The sequence below is a fragment of the Nasonia vitripennis genome, chromosome 1, assembly GCF_009193385.2.
Source record: "Nasonia vitripennis strain AsymCx chromosome 1, Nvit_psr_1.1, whole genome shotgun sequence".
Taxonomy (NCBI): Eukaryota; Metazoa; Arthropoda; class Insecta; order Hymenoptera; family Pteromalidae; genus Nasonia; species Nasonia vitripennis.
Genome location: NC_045757.1, coordinates 11,463,787 through 11,478,163, shown reverse-complemented (window position 1 = coordinate 11,478,163; position 14,377 = coordinate 11,463,787). Strand labels below are relative to the sequence as shown.

Genomic DNA, 14,377 nt, shown 5'->3' with positions numbered 1-14,377 from the left:
CTTTCAAAAAATATTTCAATGTAAGAAATTAAGGGACATAACAATATTTCAGAAATATTTCGTCGAAATATTCCTGGAAGATTTCAAATATTTCGTGCCAATATTTCTGAAATATTTCAGAAATATTTCATGCTGTGTGGGAGGCGTCTCATTAAAGGATTTGCTGATATAGCAAAACCTTTGTATAAATTAACTGAAAAATCGACTAAGTTCTTATGGTCAGAAGATTGTCAAAAAAGCCTTTTCAAAATTAAAAGAGGTTCTTACAAAACCTCCAATTTTGGCATTTCCTTCTCTTTCTTCTGAATTTATTTTAGATACTGACGCTTCTGATCATGGAATTGGGTCGGTTCTTTCTCAGAAACAAGATGGAATCGAACGAGTCATAGGGTATTATAGTAGAGTCCTTTCTAAACCGGAGAGAAATTATTGTGTCACTCGACGTGAACTCCTCGCTATTATAGAATCGTTAAAACATTTTCATCATTACCTTATCGGTAAACCTTTCATTATTAGGACTGATCATTTCTCTTTGACTTGGTTATTATCGTTTAAAGAACTAGATGGACAATTAGCTCGTTGGTTAGGAAAATTAGATCAGTATGACTACAAAATTATTCACAGGAAAGGTAATTTACATGGAAATGCTGATGGACTTTCAAGACGCCCTTGTCAAGATTTTTCATGTAAATATTGTTCCAGAGTAGAAGAAAAATTCAATGAAGAGACTAGTTGTCGTATTATTTTTGAACATCGGAAAATTGGAAGAAGAGTCAAGCTAAAGATAAGGCTATTTCTTTTATTTGTCAAACGAAGGAATTACAGAAAAAACCAGCATGGCAAGAAATTTCTTCGATGGATGAATTCACTAAAATCTATTGTTCACAATGGAATTCATTAGTGTTAATTACTGGAATTTTGTATAGAGAATGGGTTTCAACAAATTTAGATCATAAAATTCGCCAATTGGTTGTTCCTATAGATAAAATCAATGATATTTTAGAAGAAGCTCATGATTCACCATCTGGAGGACATTTCGGAGTAAACAAAACTTTAGATAAAATTAGAAAAAGATTTTATTGGGCTACTTGCAAGAGAGATGTAAAAAATTGGTGTAAATCCTGTAAAGTTTGTATTGCAAAGAAAGGTCCTCCAGATAAAGGCCATGGTGAGATGAAGATTTACAATTCAGGAGTTCCATTCGAACGACTTCAAATGGATATTTTAGGTTCCTTTCCACTTTCTTCTTTAGGCAATAAATACCTCTTAGTTGTGACAGACTGTTTCTCGAAGTGGGTTGAAGCTTTTCCTCTCTCTAATATGAGAACAAAAACAATTGCTGAGATTTTCGTTGATCAGATTGTCTGTAGGTATGGGGTACCTTTAGAAGTAAATACTGATCAAGGAACAAATTTCGATTCGAAATTGATTAAAAATTTGTCTGAGTTATTAGGAATTAAAAAGACAAGAACATCACCATTAGTAAAAACAATTTTAATTCAGATGTTTTGCAGTAAGCTATGTCCAATGTTGTGCGGGGCAAACGTTCTACGAAATTCAGTGGACGTATAGATTCTAATCGCTTATTAATTATAGCTTGTACTGGTGTAAGGGAAAACGCAAAGTTGTGATATTCAGAATCTAGCCAAAGAGAACCTAACTTTTTCGTCATACCAGCATAAGCGCAGTGCATGACGTCTATGGCTGTTGTTTCAATATACTTATAAACTATTTTCGACAATTCAGTTGGCCCCTTTACGTCGTAAACATCTTGTTTAATCATCTCAGCTTCCTCGGCGAATTTCAAACATTCTTGAGTAGTCCGCAATTCAAAGTTTGATTTATACGGATAAACATGCACGTTTTCTACTCGTTTGCCTTTTTCCTTACAATTGGTACATCCGTAATCGCCATTGAAATATTTCATATTCAGAAATTGTGCTTTCGCAGGTAAATCGCATGTACCACATATGACTATTCCACGCACTCTGATCGATTCAGCATTTGGTAGTATAAAATCTACACCTTTATACAAATTTCGCAAGCTTTGACGAAAAGTACCCATAAATAAATTTGCAGCTGGTTTTTTCACTCTGAACCACAAGCCAGCAAAAATCATATTTTCCCGCTTGAATCTATGCACATACGGCAATTCGTTAATTACAAAATAGAATTTTGAAGACTTATACAGTGGCACGCCGTCTGTATTCCAAGTTAGAGAAATATTGTTTTCATTTAGAAGAAATCCAGTATTTTCCAACTCTTTGTAAATACTTCCGTCATAAATATCTTCTATGTTATCTGCATTATTTTCATACGTGTTAATCTGTGGTTCAATAGTTCTTTAAAATTATTGGATTTGTATAGTTTTTCCAATTGTGATAAAATAGGAATTTCTATAAAATAATTGGATTGCGTAATCTCTTTACACGCATTACATTCAACTTCTTCGCCATTTTCTCTCTTTGTGTAGCATATTTCGCAATAGTAATGTCGCCGCAAAGGAGACTTGATATTTTGAAATCCGAAAAACATACGCGAAATAATAATGGTTAAACGAGTTTGATAATAAACATAGATATTGCGTATTGCGCGTATTCGTATATTTTGCGCATCAATCATACGTTATCAACTACTGCACGTCTATTTCGGCGTGTTTTTCTATTCCATCGTATTACAACTTAACGTAGATTTCTTAGAGTCACTGAAAAATGATGATGCCAGTTCGTACGCAAAATAATAGAGGTTAGGCGAGAGGTTAATCGGTTTCGGATATATGTACATAGCTCTTTCACTTATTTTTCGAATTTCGCGCATTAATCATATTAAGCGAACGTTATCGCCTATTGCGCGTCTATTTTCACGCTTTTTTTTTCATTTTGTCGTATTACAAGCTGACGTTAAATACTTGGAGTCATTGAATGTTGATGTCACTGGAAGAATTATGACACCCGAGAGAAGAAAATCATTTCCGAACGCTGTAATGGTAAAGAAACGTAAGATGACAACAAATAAAAGAAAGATTACGGCGGCAGCATCAAGTGTATCTGTTAAATCAAACGAAAAACTTCTCAAAGAAAAATCCATTTTTCAGTGACAGCGCAGACGAAGAGTATGTTGAGAACGCATATTTTCATGTAAATTTCTTCTTACTTAATACAAATGAGTGAAATAATTATAATTTTTAGTGGTGAAAAGAAACGATTCACGTCAAAAAATGCAAGGGCCAGGATTACAGCAGAAAGCTCTTCTCTGAGGATCGTGCCAATAAGATCAAAAAGGATGATCAAAAGCATAAAGAAAATCGTCGTTGCGACAAAAAAGGAAACAGCAATAACATTGCGAAATTATCCAAGAAACGACGAGTTGAAGTTACGGAGGAAAGAAAAGACAAAGGTGAGCAGTTGCGAGAAAAAGGAAAGAAAAATATACAACAGCGAGAGAAGGATGCACCGGAGCGCGAGAAGACGTACCTGCAGGAAAAGCCAAGGAATGATAATGAGGTACTCGAAGATGAGAAGAGAGACCGAGATGCAGCTGACATGAGCAACAAAGGTGTAGACCGTCGCGATGCTGACGGCGCAGCTGCAGCGAAATGTGTCCAGGATCAAAAGCCTCGACAATATGTTATTGCAGCAGGTCACAGCCGAAACGACGAGCCTCGCAGAAACGTGGATGCAGGCGCGAATCATTTTCAAGAAGATGAGCCTCCCAGAGGCGTGAGTGCAGCCGGTGAAGACGACGAGCTCTACGGTGGTGAAGATGCACATGATTTCGGTCGCGATGGTGAAAATGGCGAGGCTGTTCAGAATGCGAATGACGAATTCGGTAACAGCGAAAACGATGAGCACCGTAGAGCAGGCGTAGATGTTCGTGGACATAACCACAATGACGAAATTCCGAGAGGTGCTGCTGCAGGTCGTGACCACGATGCTGATAACGATGAAAATCAAGACCCGAATATAAAGAATTCGTTGGTATCCGATAAACCTGAAGAAGGAAAAGTAAATAATTACTTTTATTTAAAGGAATGTCAATAAAATTGAAATCAGATTATAAAAAATGTATATTACCTAGTTGCAGCTTACCAGAGGGATTCATATATACGTGGATGCAACAGAGCTTAATTATATGAAAATGAAATGGCGGGCAAAGCCTGCAGAACTAACTCGTAGACTGGTGAAATTGATCGTTGGCAAAGATAAGTTGAGAGAAATGACGCCTACAGGACGAGCAAACACTTCGAGTATTCCCCAAGCAGTCTACAAAGCAGTTTTTAGTTAGTAATTACGAATATCAATCAGTACATACTTCTACCGAACTATGTTCGACTTTTAATTGTTTAAAATGTAATGCCTTTTAATTTGTATAGTCTACGTGAACAAGAAACTACCGGAGGGAGAAGATAAGTTGCAGGAGTCAAATTATAGACGGATTTTAACCAATATGTGCAATACATTACGAAATCCGAAGAAAAGCCGTTAATATTGAATTATTTGCAGTTGATTGTTTAAAATAATTTTCATTATCATGGGTAAAAATAATTGTTCTTAAAATTAAACTATTACTTACCTTAGCTAATCTCTTTCGAGAGAATGCACCATACATATAAGTATCGACGAAATTAAAATCACAAGTTTGGCCGAAACTACCCAGACTAAGTCAAAACGCAAATTTAGAAAATTCCCAGATTTTAAAAATACAAACGGAAGTCTGAAACGCTCATCACTTCTTCTTACTGGCCCTTGGTACTTTTTTAATATTAGATTTTAATAAAAGAAATAATAAGTCTAATATTTATTAGAAAAAGTAATAAACATTTGCAAATCTGAACCGTGGATCCGAATACAGATTTGGAATAAATAAAAACGGAAGTCTGGGAAATTCCTAGACTATGGAAGTAAAAACGGAAGTCTGGGAAATTGCCAGACTATGCAAGTAAAAATGGAAGTCTAGGAAATTCCCAGACTATGGAAGTAAAAACGGAAGTCTGGGGAATTCCCAGACTATGGAAGTAAAAACGGAAGTCTGGGAAATTGCCAGACTATGCAAGTAAAAATGGAAGTCTAGGAAATTCCCAGACTATGGAAGTAAAAACGGAAGTCTGGGGAATTGCCAGACTATGGAAGTAAAAATGGAAGTCTGGGCAATTGCCAGACTTGAAAAAATAAAAAATCATAAGTCTGGGCAGAAGTCTGGGAAATTCCCACCAGCCAGACTTCAGCCAGAAAATTCAGGAAGACTTGAGCAAGATTTTGCCAAGATTTATCCCAGACCATTTTTTTTATTGTACATTTATTAAAAGGTGTGTCTGATGAAAATTTAATAAAAGCATATATTGATCAGTGTTATAAAAGCTGTTCGTCGTTGTTCTCTCACGGTGCCTCGTTCGCAGTTTAATGTCCTGTCATATACGACGCAACTACTGACCGACGCCAAAGTTACGGGAGCATAGGCTTTGTTCCGGTTGGATGAGTTGGATTAGGCCGCGTATATCGTTTTCATTACAATAAGCCTGTCTTTCCCCTTTGTGCGAAATAAAGCTCGACGTTGAAATACTTGCGAGATTTCCGAGCGACTGTCATACTTTCTTCCGAAAGCAAGAAACAACCACGAGAGTGGGTAATTAGAAACCCGGCCTCAAAAATGCCGCGCGAAAAAGTTGACTCTCTCTCTCTCTCTCTCTCTATCTCTCTCTCTCACTCTCTCACTCTCTCTCTCTCTCTCTCTCTCTCTCTCTCTCCCCATCGGTATAGCGTACAAATATATATATATATATATATATATATATATATGTGTAGATGGTGTATCTGGCAACTCTCTGGCAGTGAGTCTCGCGCTCTCTGAGAAACGGCGAGGAAATTACGATCCCGTTGCAGCTGCGGAGCCAGGTAAACGTTGGCGATAAGTCAATCAGCCGACTGCAGCGCGCCGGAAGAATGACTGCAGCGAAAGAGGAAGAGATAGAGGTATAGACAGAAATTGAAACGCTGGGAGAGAGAGAGAAACCCAAATACAGTTGTGTGTACAAACAGCGCGCAAAGAGGCGCATCATCGTCGGGACGACTTTCTTTGTGTTAGATCTCGCTCTCCTCTGGCCTCGTTCGCTCCTCTCGCGCGCGTTGATAAATTTCCCTCCCGAGTGTGTATATATATATATATATATATATATATATATATATATATATATATGTGTGTGTATGTGTGTGTGTGTATGTCTCCAGCAACGGAATTGCAGCTCGCTTGAATAAGGAGAGATAACAATCTCGCGACGTATTCGAGTACAATGCAAACTTAATTAAAGGGAACGTCATTCGGCGCCGGGCGCGCATCGATTGCGCGAAAGCCTCTATATGCAGCGATTGCGCACGACTCCTTCCCTCTCACTCTCGCTCTCTCTCTTCCCGTCGCGCATATATACACTTGCAATTTCGCGTTTGGACAAACACGAGCGAGTGCGGGGAAAGCTGCGAGCGCCTCCGCCGGGATAACACGCAGAGCCTCTTGACGTCTTCTATGCATATTGTCATCGCTGCAACGCCGCGTTATTCTTCGCGGCATAATATAAGGATATTTTCGGCGATCGACGATCGGAGCGTGATATAATCCCGGAATCGTCTTACCGATAGTTCTGCTGCGCCCGCGGCCGAGTAAGCGGATATACTCTCTTGAGCGAGAATTGGATTAGCTCCTTGCGGCGAATCTCTTCTCGGCGCGCGTCTTCAAAGTCGGTATTACGGAAACTCGGTATCCCTTCGCGCGACTTATTAAAATCTACTCTGCACTCTCTATATATGGCCGCTGTACACGGACTTTCTCACGTCGAGGGAGAGAAGCTAATCAAGCGAGACGATCGGATATGAAAACGCGCGACATGGCGGAATTCTTCGCGGCTGTGTCATTGTGCGCACGAGCTGCAGTGTGTGCGGTGTATTATACTCGCGCGCACGTATAAGAGCTCTCCTTCTCGCGAGAAGAGCCGAGCCGGGTATCGATTACCCGCGATAATGCCCCGCGGCGGTTAAGTAAACCATGAAATAAGCGTGGACGCCTGCGCCTATATAATTTTCGCAATCTATAGGGGCTGGGAAAATCGATGCGCTACTGCGCGCGGCCAATTTTTTTCTCTCTGTTTTTCATTAAAAGGCCCTCCCGGCATGTACTCACTCGCGCGCGCGCGCGCGCTTCATTACATCGTCGTTGCATAAAAGTTTCGTGACGAGAGCGGCCTGTTTTTTGCAGCCGCCGCACGTATAAGCTGCATCGGCGGGAGAGTCTCTCGAGAGCGAGTTGCCGATAAAATAAGCGCGCCTCGTGTGCTTTACCTATAATTTTTTAAATTAAAACCTGCCTGTCGTTACTGACGAGAGTAGCTGTTTTCCCTCTCGTTTGGCCGGAGGTGTACGCAACTTTGCATGTTTAAGAACCTCTGCCGTGTTAAACCGCATGTCCGATATTGAATCTGAGAAATGCTTCGAAAGTTTTTCACCGAAGCCTTCTTTTACCGCGCACTTTATTACCAAGGTAAAACGTCGCTCTAAGTGAATCACAAGGCGGGGCATAACAAAGCACAACAATCGCGCGCGTGCTGAGAACAGACAAACGCCCGGGGAAAATTCATTACGGCCCGGCAATAAACCAGCTCGCGCACATCAGAGAAACACGAGCGTCCCAGGTTGTCGGCGTACACACAATAAACCATCAGAGTCCAGTAGCTACGCGCCGTCGGCGTATAGGAACGAACGTGTCGAGAAAACAATCGAATTTTAAGGACCCTGGCGTCCGCGCACTGCGATGTCACACCTACGCTGACCGCTTGCAGCCATGTGTTTACGTTTACGAGTATGGCCGTTAATTATCGCATATACATACACACATATACACTGCGAGCGGAGCTGCAGTAGGGCTGGCCGTTATGTCCGTCCGTTTCTCGGCTCGGCGCGGGGGCTTTCCGATGCAAATCACCGCGGAACATCGCCAGCCTAGCACGACCTCAGCACAATCCCTCGGTCCGTTCTGCAGCCGGCCCTCCCTCCCACCCTGCGGAGGATGCAGTAAATCAGCTCTCGGCTGCGAGGCGCTAAAGAGACGTTTCTGTGTTTGTGTGTGGGCGGGCGGGCGGGTGGCTTCCCTGGTTGTAATGCCGCTATAGAGAGGCTTTCCTTCCTTCCTTCCTTTCGGGAGGGCCGCCTTCGCGCAGGCTGGACTACAGAGAGCTTGCACACGAAGCTCGCCGACGAGATAGGCGCGAGAAAGAAGCTGCTGCTGCTGGGATGGATATCGGCGCTGAGTTAGATTGGTGGCCGGCGCGACTATGGGCTGGATTCGTTTAGGGCGGGGAGATCCATCTAAACCCGAATCTATGCGCACGATCTGAATTAAATTTGACCCAGAAATGAAAAATTAACGAACCGAGGCGCGTGAATTTACGCAAAATTAGATCCCCCCCGCGACACGAGATTGCGAATATAAGATGGTTCTTTGATTAAATGTACGTCCTGTTTTTCAAGAACTTTTGTTCTCCGCCGCGCACAAACTAGAAAAAAGTCTAGAGAACGCGCCAATGTACGGTTTTCCGAAGAAATTCGGTAACTGGATACTCGTTTGCACAGTCAAGCTTCCTATTGTAGAAAAATAATGAAAATAACGAGCTTTCGGGGACGGGCTCGCATGTGACAGAGAGTACTGACCGCAACTGCGTCAGTTTGCTATGTGCTCGCTAATTGAGAGCCGAAGCCGCGCAGTTTTTTCCAAATAATATCGGAAAATCGCTCGACTTGGCCTGCTCGATCACAGCGACGCGGAACTGTATTAGTATACTCGAATTTTTTAGCATAGACGAGCTTTTTCCTTCCTCTACTCTTGCTTTACCCTGTAGCACGCGCGAATTTAGGATGAGATTGCCGACTGCATATAGATGGCCTGCCTTAGCACTTTTACGGCGGATAATTCGATAAAATTTGACTGCGCAAACTACGCGCGCCGTTCATCTAAGCCCCGAATCCGTGTACCCCATTTTTATTTCGTATTTATCGCCGCGGCGGCAGGCAAGTATTGAATACGTGCCTTGCATTTCCCGCGGATGATAGGAAAGACAGCTGACGCGTTCCGTGTCGAGGCTTAAATATATGTGTGTGCGCGTGTACGTTTTTGAGCAAGAACTAACGAGATGCGCACTTGCATTAGATCAAGCGGGGTTCTGATAGGACAGGAGCTTGTACACCGCGACGACGACAACCGCGACTCTTCAGCGGCTCGTTCTCGGATGACACGACGTCAAGATTGGTGGAGATCGGTGGGGCTGTTGCCGTGACCCAGTTTCGACTATTTCCGGATATTTCATGGGGTTAGAAGTCGCGATTATTGTCATATGCTGTGTCGCTTGAAAAGGATCAAATCTCCTTTGAACACGTTTCAGTCGGCGCACACACAACTATATAGGATATTGCACGACGGAAAACCGTAAAAAAGAGAATATCGAGCGGTCCTCCTGATGCACTCATCCAAAAAAAGCCCAAGATGAAAAGTAACTTCATACACTAAATTTTGCATGCTCGTCCCCCCTCCGTACAGCCAGAGAGCTACAGCAGCAGCAGAAAACGAAGTAAAATGAGCTTCCCTCAAGACGAGTTGGCGTACACGTATATAACCGTATACACTGGGTTTCTCTCCGAGCTGCCTCTTGGAACTTTGCTAATTCAATTTTTTGCTAAATGTACCGGCTTCAGCAGCAGGTGAAGGTATTTGCATTTGAAAGGCTCGCGAGTTTTCGCGTGTGTATAAGTGGCGCGTGCTATTTTCCCCCGATCTCTTACACATGTACGCATACACGTGGCGCGGTGTCCTTCTCTTTGATCTACTTGCATCGTTTATGGCAGCGACGCCTTTATATTACATGCGCAAAATGTGCATCCGTGCGGAGCATCTGTTATATGTCGCGGAGACGAAGAAGCGGTCGCTATTTTCCCGCAGACTAGATAAAGGAAAAAAAAAGAGTCTCGAGGCTGTCCCCGTTATAACTGTATACACTTATATACACGAGCCTCCGAGAGAGAGAGAGAGAGAGAGAGAGAGAGAGAGAGAGAGAGAGAGAGAGAGAGAGAGAGAGCAGAGAAGCATTCGACGCGAGCAATTACAGGCAGCTTGTTACTCAGCGACGCGATGCGTCCCGCAAAATTATTCGTTAACGTTCGCTCATCGCCACTGCGCGCGGTGGCACTTTTCGCGCGCAAGATAATCTCTCTCTCTCTCTCTCTCTCTCTCTCTCTCTCTCTCTCTCTCTCTCTCTCTCTCTCTCCGAGAGAGCTTGGCTAGCCCAATTTAGCGGCGCGCAGGTGTACCGTATGCTTTTGCGGTCGGGGCGCGTGGGATTTCTCGGGATTTCAGTCTGCGGCCCGCGCCTGATGACTTGAATATTTCATGCGCGCAGTGTAAGAGCTTGATTTTCAGATTTCTTACTGCAATGGCCCAGTTACTGCGCGTATCGCAATTACGCGGAACTGTAAGAACCGAATATGACGCGTGGATTTTCAAAGATCGACGTTCAGATAAATCCAGACGCATTTTTCATTTCCCCCCGCAAGAAGTCTCCGCAGTATTAGTGTCTCGAAAGACGCGCTCTCGCTCGAGCTTATAATGGATGCGCACTACTTGCAGCAGCAGTCGGCCGTCGTTTCAAATTCAGCGCACTCCGCGCCTTATCCTCGGCTACATTTATATCTCAATTTTATTCGTATTTGCGTAACACTCATCGTTCTTCTCCCCAGATATTTGCATGAGATAAAGTGCAGCACGCGCGAGCGAATTTTTCAGCTGCAGACTGTATATCAAGCGTCCGTCGTACGCGGCCGGAAAATCATAATGACAGACGAATTGGATTAGCCAAGTTTTACCCGCTTTGAATACATCAGAGGCGCGCTATAACTGCTGCTGCAGTGCCAGACTGAGTTAGCGGAGATATATTATAACCAGCGAGGAAATAAACGACCGCGGAGCGAAGCGTATCGCGTTTTGCGGCTGGATGTGTATTATAATGTAATCAAATTAAAATTGAGCTGCTGCCGCTGTTGTTGGGAAGAGTCTGTATCGCTGGCGGCCCATTAAACTGATGAAAATACGAGGGGGTCGAGAGAAAGCCGACGGGATGAGAGAAAAGAGAGAGAGAGAGAGAGAGAGAGACGCGCAGTGCTGGCTCTTTTTCGAGTACACATCGCGAAGGACCTCGGTATAGAGCGGACGTCGTTTTAGATTGAATTAGGGGCTCGCATAAGGACTCGGGGCGGTCGGCGCGCTTAACGAGCGCGAAATAACAAAGCCCAGCAGTTATATCTATACACGTAGGTATTCTGTAGAGAAAGTTAAAAGTTGAGAAAATTCCGTCCGGTCGATTGAGTGCAGCTGCATTCAAAGGGGCTGCAGCGGCTTCTGCCTTTCGAACCTCTGTGCACGCGCATGTTTTCCGCCCGCCTCCCCTCTCTCGTCATTAGAGATCTGCAGAGTCTAGGCTCTAGCTCGCTCTCGGCATTATACCGATAATATTCCCTACCGGCGGTTTGAATATATGTATGCGTATGTATGAGTTTATATTTTAGTATATACGCTCTCACGCGCGTGAGCGTGTTTGCATTAACTGGTCAGGCGCGTTTATAAGGCGCAGCGTAAATATCTGCGCATATTTGCCGGAAATCCGCGAGAGCTCGCTCAATTAAACCTGTGCAAATCGAAGCCAAGTAAAGTAATCCGGCGGCGCAGCCCGCGCGCTGCATCCCGAGTTTGTTCTCTGCGTACAGTGCGAGCGCGTGATTCTCTCGCTGTTATTAGACCTCATACGAGCTGTATTAAATACGACTCACTCAAGGTTACGCGTAAAGCATATGGTAATATGCAGTGGATGTATTCTCTTTTGGAGAGGCGAAGGTGTTACACGCGGACTCTGTTCGATGATTGGCTTTTGGATTTTGTGTATCGACCTGCTTGCCGAGGACAAAGTTCGCTAGAGATGCGGGTTTGCGGCTTCTTTCACCGTTAGCCAGGCTAGACCGCCGCGGTGTACATGTATATGCTTGGCGCGCAGAGGGTCGATTCGTTTTTTTTTTGCGTGGATATTGACGTCGTGCGGTTTGGCAGATTGGTTTTTGGCTTTTAGCCGTAGGAGTTATCTTTTCGTGCGTGTACATGTTTAATCGACAACTGTTGCTGTGTCTATAGCCGGCGCGATTTATTCGGACGTTACGATCAATACTTTATGCTAGCGCGAAAATAAAGTCGACGACGGAATCGTATTTTGCCGCATCGAATGTGTATCTCGATACTGGAGTTACTGGTATAAATATCACAAAATATTGCTCGCGGATGATATCCTTGCGGAACAAAATTAGGATGCAGTCCGAGCAACTTCGGATGATTGAAATATTCACCGGTAACTCTAGACGCAGATACGCTTTATAAGTTTCGCCTAATTATTCAGCAGGATTTGGAAAATTGCAAATATTTGATCTGCTCTCGGGCGTCAGCGGGTACTGCATATTGTACATAAATCCAATCGCGCGCTTTTTAAATTCGACCTCTCTAGCCCCAGAGAGATAATCGAATACAAAAGGGTCAGAGTTACTTTCTTCGTCAAACTGCGTCGTGCTACACACGTCATACTCTGCATTCCGCGTGCATATAGCGGCTTGTCCCCAGAATTGACAGAGTCATATGTCCCGCGAGCATAACCCCGTATCTAAGTTCTTTGTAACACATTTGCCGGGGCTTTATGCTCTAACGACGCGCTGTTGGGAACAATATCTTTCAAACAAGGGCCGTAGTTATGGCTACAAGCCAGGAAGGATATATACGCCGCCAGCCAATTTCGGCGGCTGCCGGGCCAAGGCGTGAAACGCCGCTCCGAGCCTCGGTGTCTTACGTATACACGTGTATACACACGCCAGGTTCTCTCAACTTTTTATTAAATTCCCTTTTCCCGCATCCCCCCCCCCCCCCCCCCGAGGGACTGGCCTCTTTGTGTTTTGTTTTTCCGCAGATTGCCGGGGAAGGTCGCGCTTCTAAATTATTATTCGCAGTCATTGGCGCGAGTCAATACATACTGCTGAATCGAGCGTTATTCATACATCGAGTGTTTGCAGAACTCGAGTTGTGAGATTATTACACATTCGCTTATTTGTATTTGCTAAGATTTTAAATGTACGCGACGATTACGTTGAAATCCACGCTTCATTATTGCAGTGGAGTTGCAAATCATATGAAGCCATATTGACTTAATCACATTTTAATATGTTTCTTGCAGCCAAAGTCTTCGTACACATATGCTCAACGAGCACAATCCCACATAAGTGCTTGCGTGCCGATTGTGAGGTTAAAAATCCTAACACGCCCTATAACGACTTACTGCCCCCGAAAATTCGCAAAAAAATGTCTTATCCTCGTCCTTATACTCAAATCCATGAATAGATGTACATATATGCCATAACAACGCTCCACATACCTGTAGCTCACTGTTTGACTCTTGGCTAGCGTTACCTCAGCTCGAACTGATTCCTAGAAACTGGAAACATCACGCCATGCACCAACTCCGTCCTCCGTCGTAAGAGAAGCGCGTCATTAGCTAAAAGAGTGCATTGGTTAGCAGTGAGTTGAAGCTTTTGTCGCAATTATCAGGTTAGCCAAACAAGCATTGGAGAGAAACGATTGAAATGCGTATATGTTACCTACAACCTACCGGTGGCTTACTGCCTCTTCGGACAGAGAAAACCTCCGATACACCGGTGTTGAGATGCCATCCGCACTAAACAAACAATACGAGGGTTCTCAGTTACTAAAGTTTGTATAAGGCGTGCACAGAGACAGCCCACCGAGACGTTTCGCTCGCGACGGGCGTTCGCGAAAAAACCGTTTCGCCGGGAGTGAGCTACATGGAAAATATACCTTTGCATAAGTAAGTGTACGTGTACATCTCGATACCAAGCGGCCGTGGCAACGTCGATCCTGTACGATGATCCCGGCGACGACGTCGGATGACATCGACCACAAGTCCTCGCTTCCTTCCTTCACAAAAAACTGCGAAAAACTGATTTGAGTATCGCGATTCGCGAACGCCAACGGCCGTTGGCCGGAAGACTCAACGCTGGCGCCATCTCCCGACGGCGAGTGCATCTTCCGTCAAGCGATTGGCCGGTAAATTAGAGACACTCTCAGCTACTGAAAATAAAAAACGAATAATTTGTTGTATCCAATCGTTGACGATATACATATGAACAAAATAATGCATCACCTTTGTACTTTCTAATTCTTTTCCTCGATTGTCCTTTCGAGAATGATGCCACTTATGATGACATGGCAAGGATCGAACGAGGATTTCTGGATTTTTCACGCGGTT

The 14,377-nt window shown here is 43.8% G+C and overlaps 2 protein-coding genes across 4 annotated transcripts in view; one reads left to right on the top strand and one right to left on the bottom strand.

The window, feature by feature from the left end:
- The window catches only part of LOC100115854 (fat-like cadherin-related tumor suppressor homolog), a 278,987-nt gene extending 264,858 nt beyond the window's left edge, over window positions 1-14,129 (bottom strand). The window contains exons 1-3 of one of the 3 annotated variants that reach the window (XM_032601346.1): window positions 13,927-14,129; window positions 13,721-13,786; window positions 13,487-13,606 (exon numbers count right to left, since the gene is read on the bottom strand). The gene's annotated coding sequence lies outside the window, so the exon portion shown is untranslated. The remainder of the gene's footprint in view (window positions 1-13,486; window positions 13,607-13,720; window positions 13,787-13,926) is intronic. The other 2 variants (XM_031924920.2, XM_032601343.1) reach the window with 2 other exon arrangements.
- Window positions 2,433-6,123, top strand: LOC116416419. The gene is made up of 4 exons (XM_031925084.2): window positions 2,433-3,112; window positions 3,189-4,004; window positions 4,078-4,279; window positions 4,373-6,123. The coding sequence occupies exons 2-4, from the start codon at window positions 3,543-3,545 to the stop codon at window positions 4,483-4,485; spliced, it is 777 nt and encodes a 258-aa protein (XP_031780944.1). The 5' UTR covers window positions 2,433-3,112; window positions 3,189-3,542; the 3' UTR covers window positions 4,486-6,123.
- Window positions 14,130-14,377: the final 248 nt, after the last annotated feature.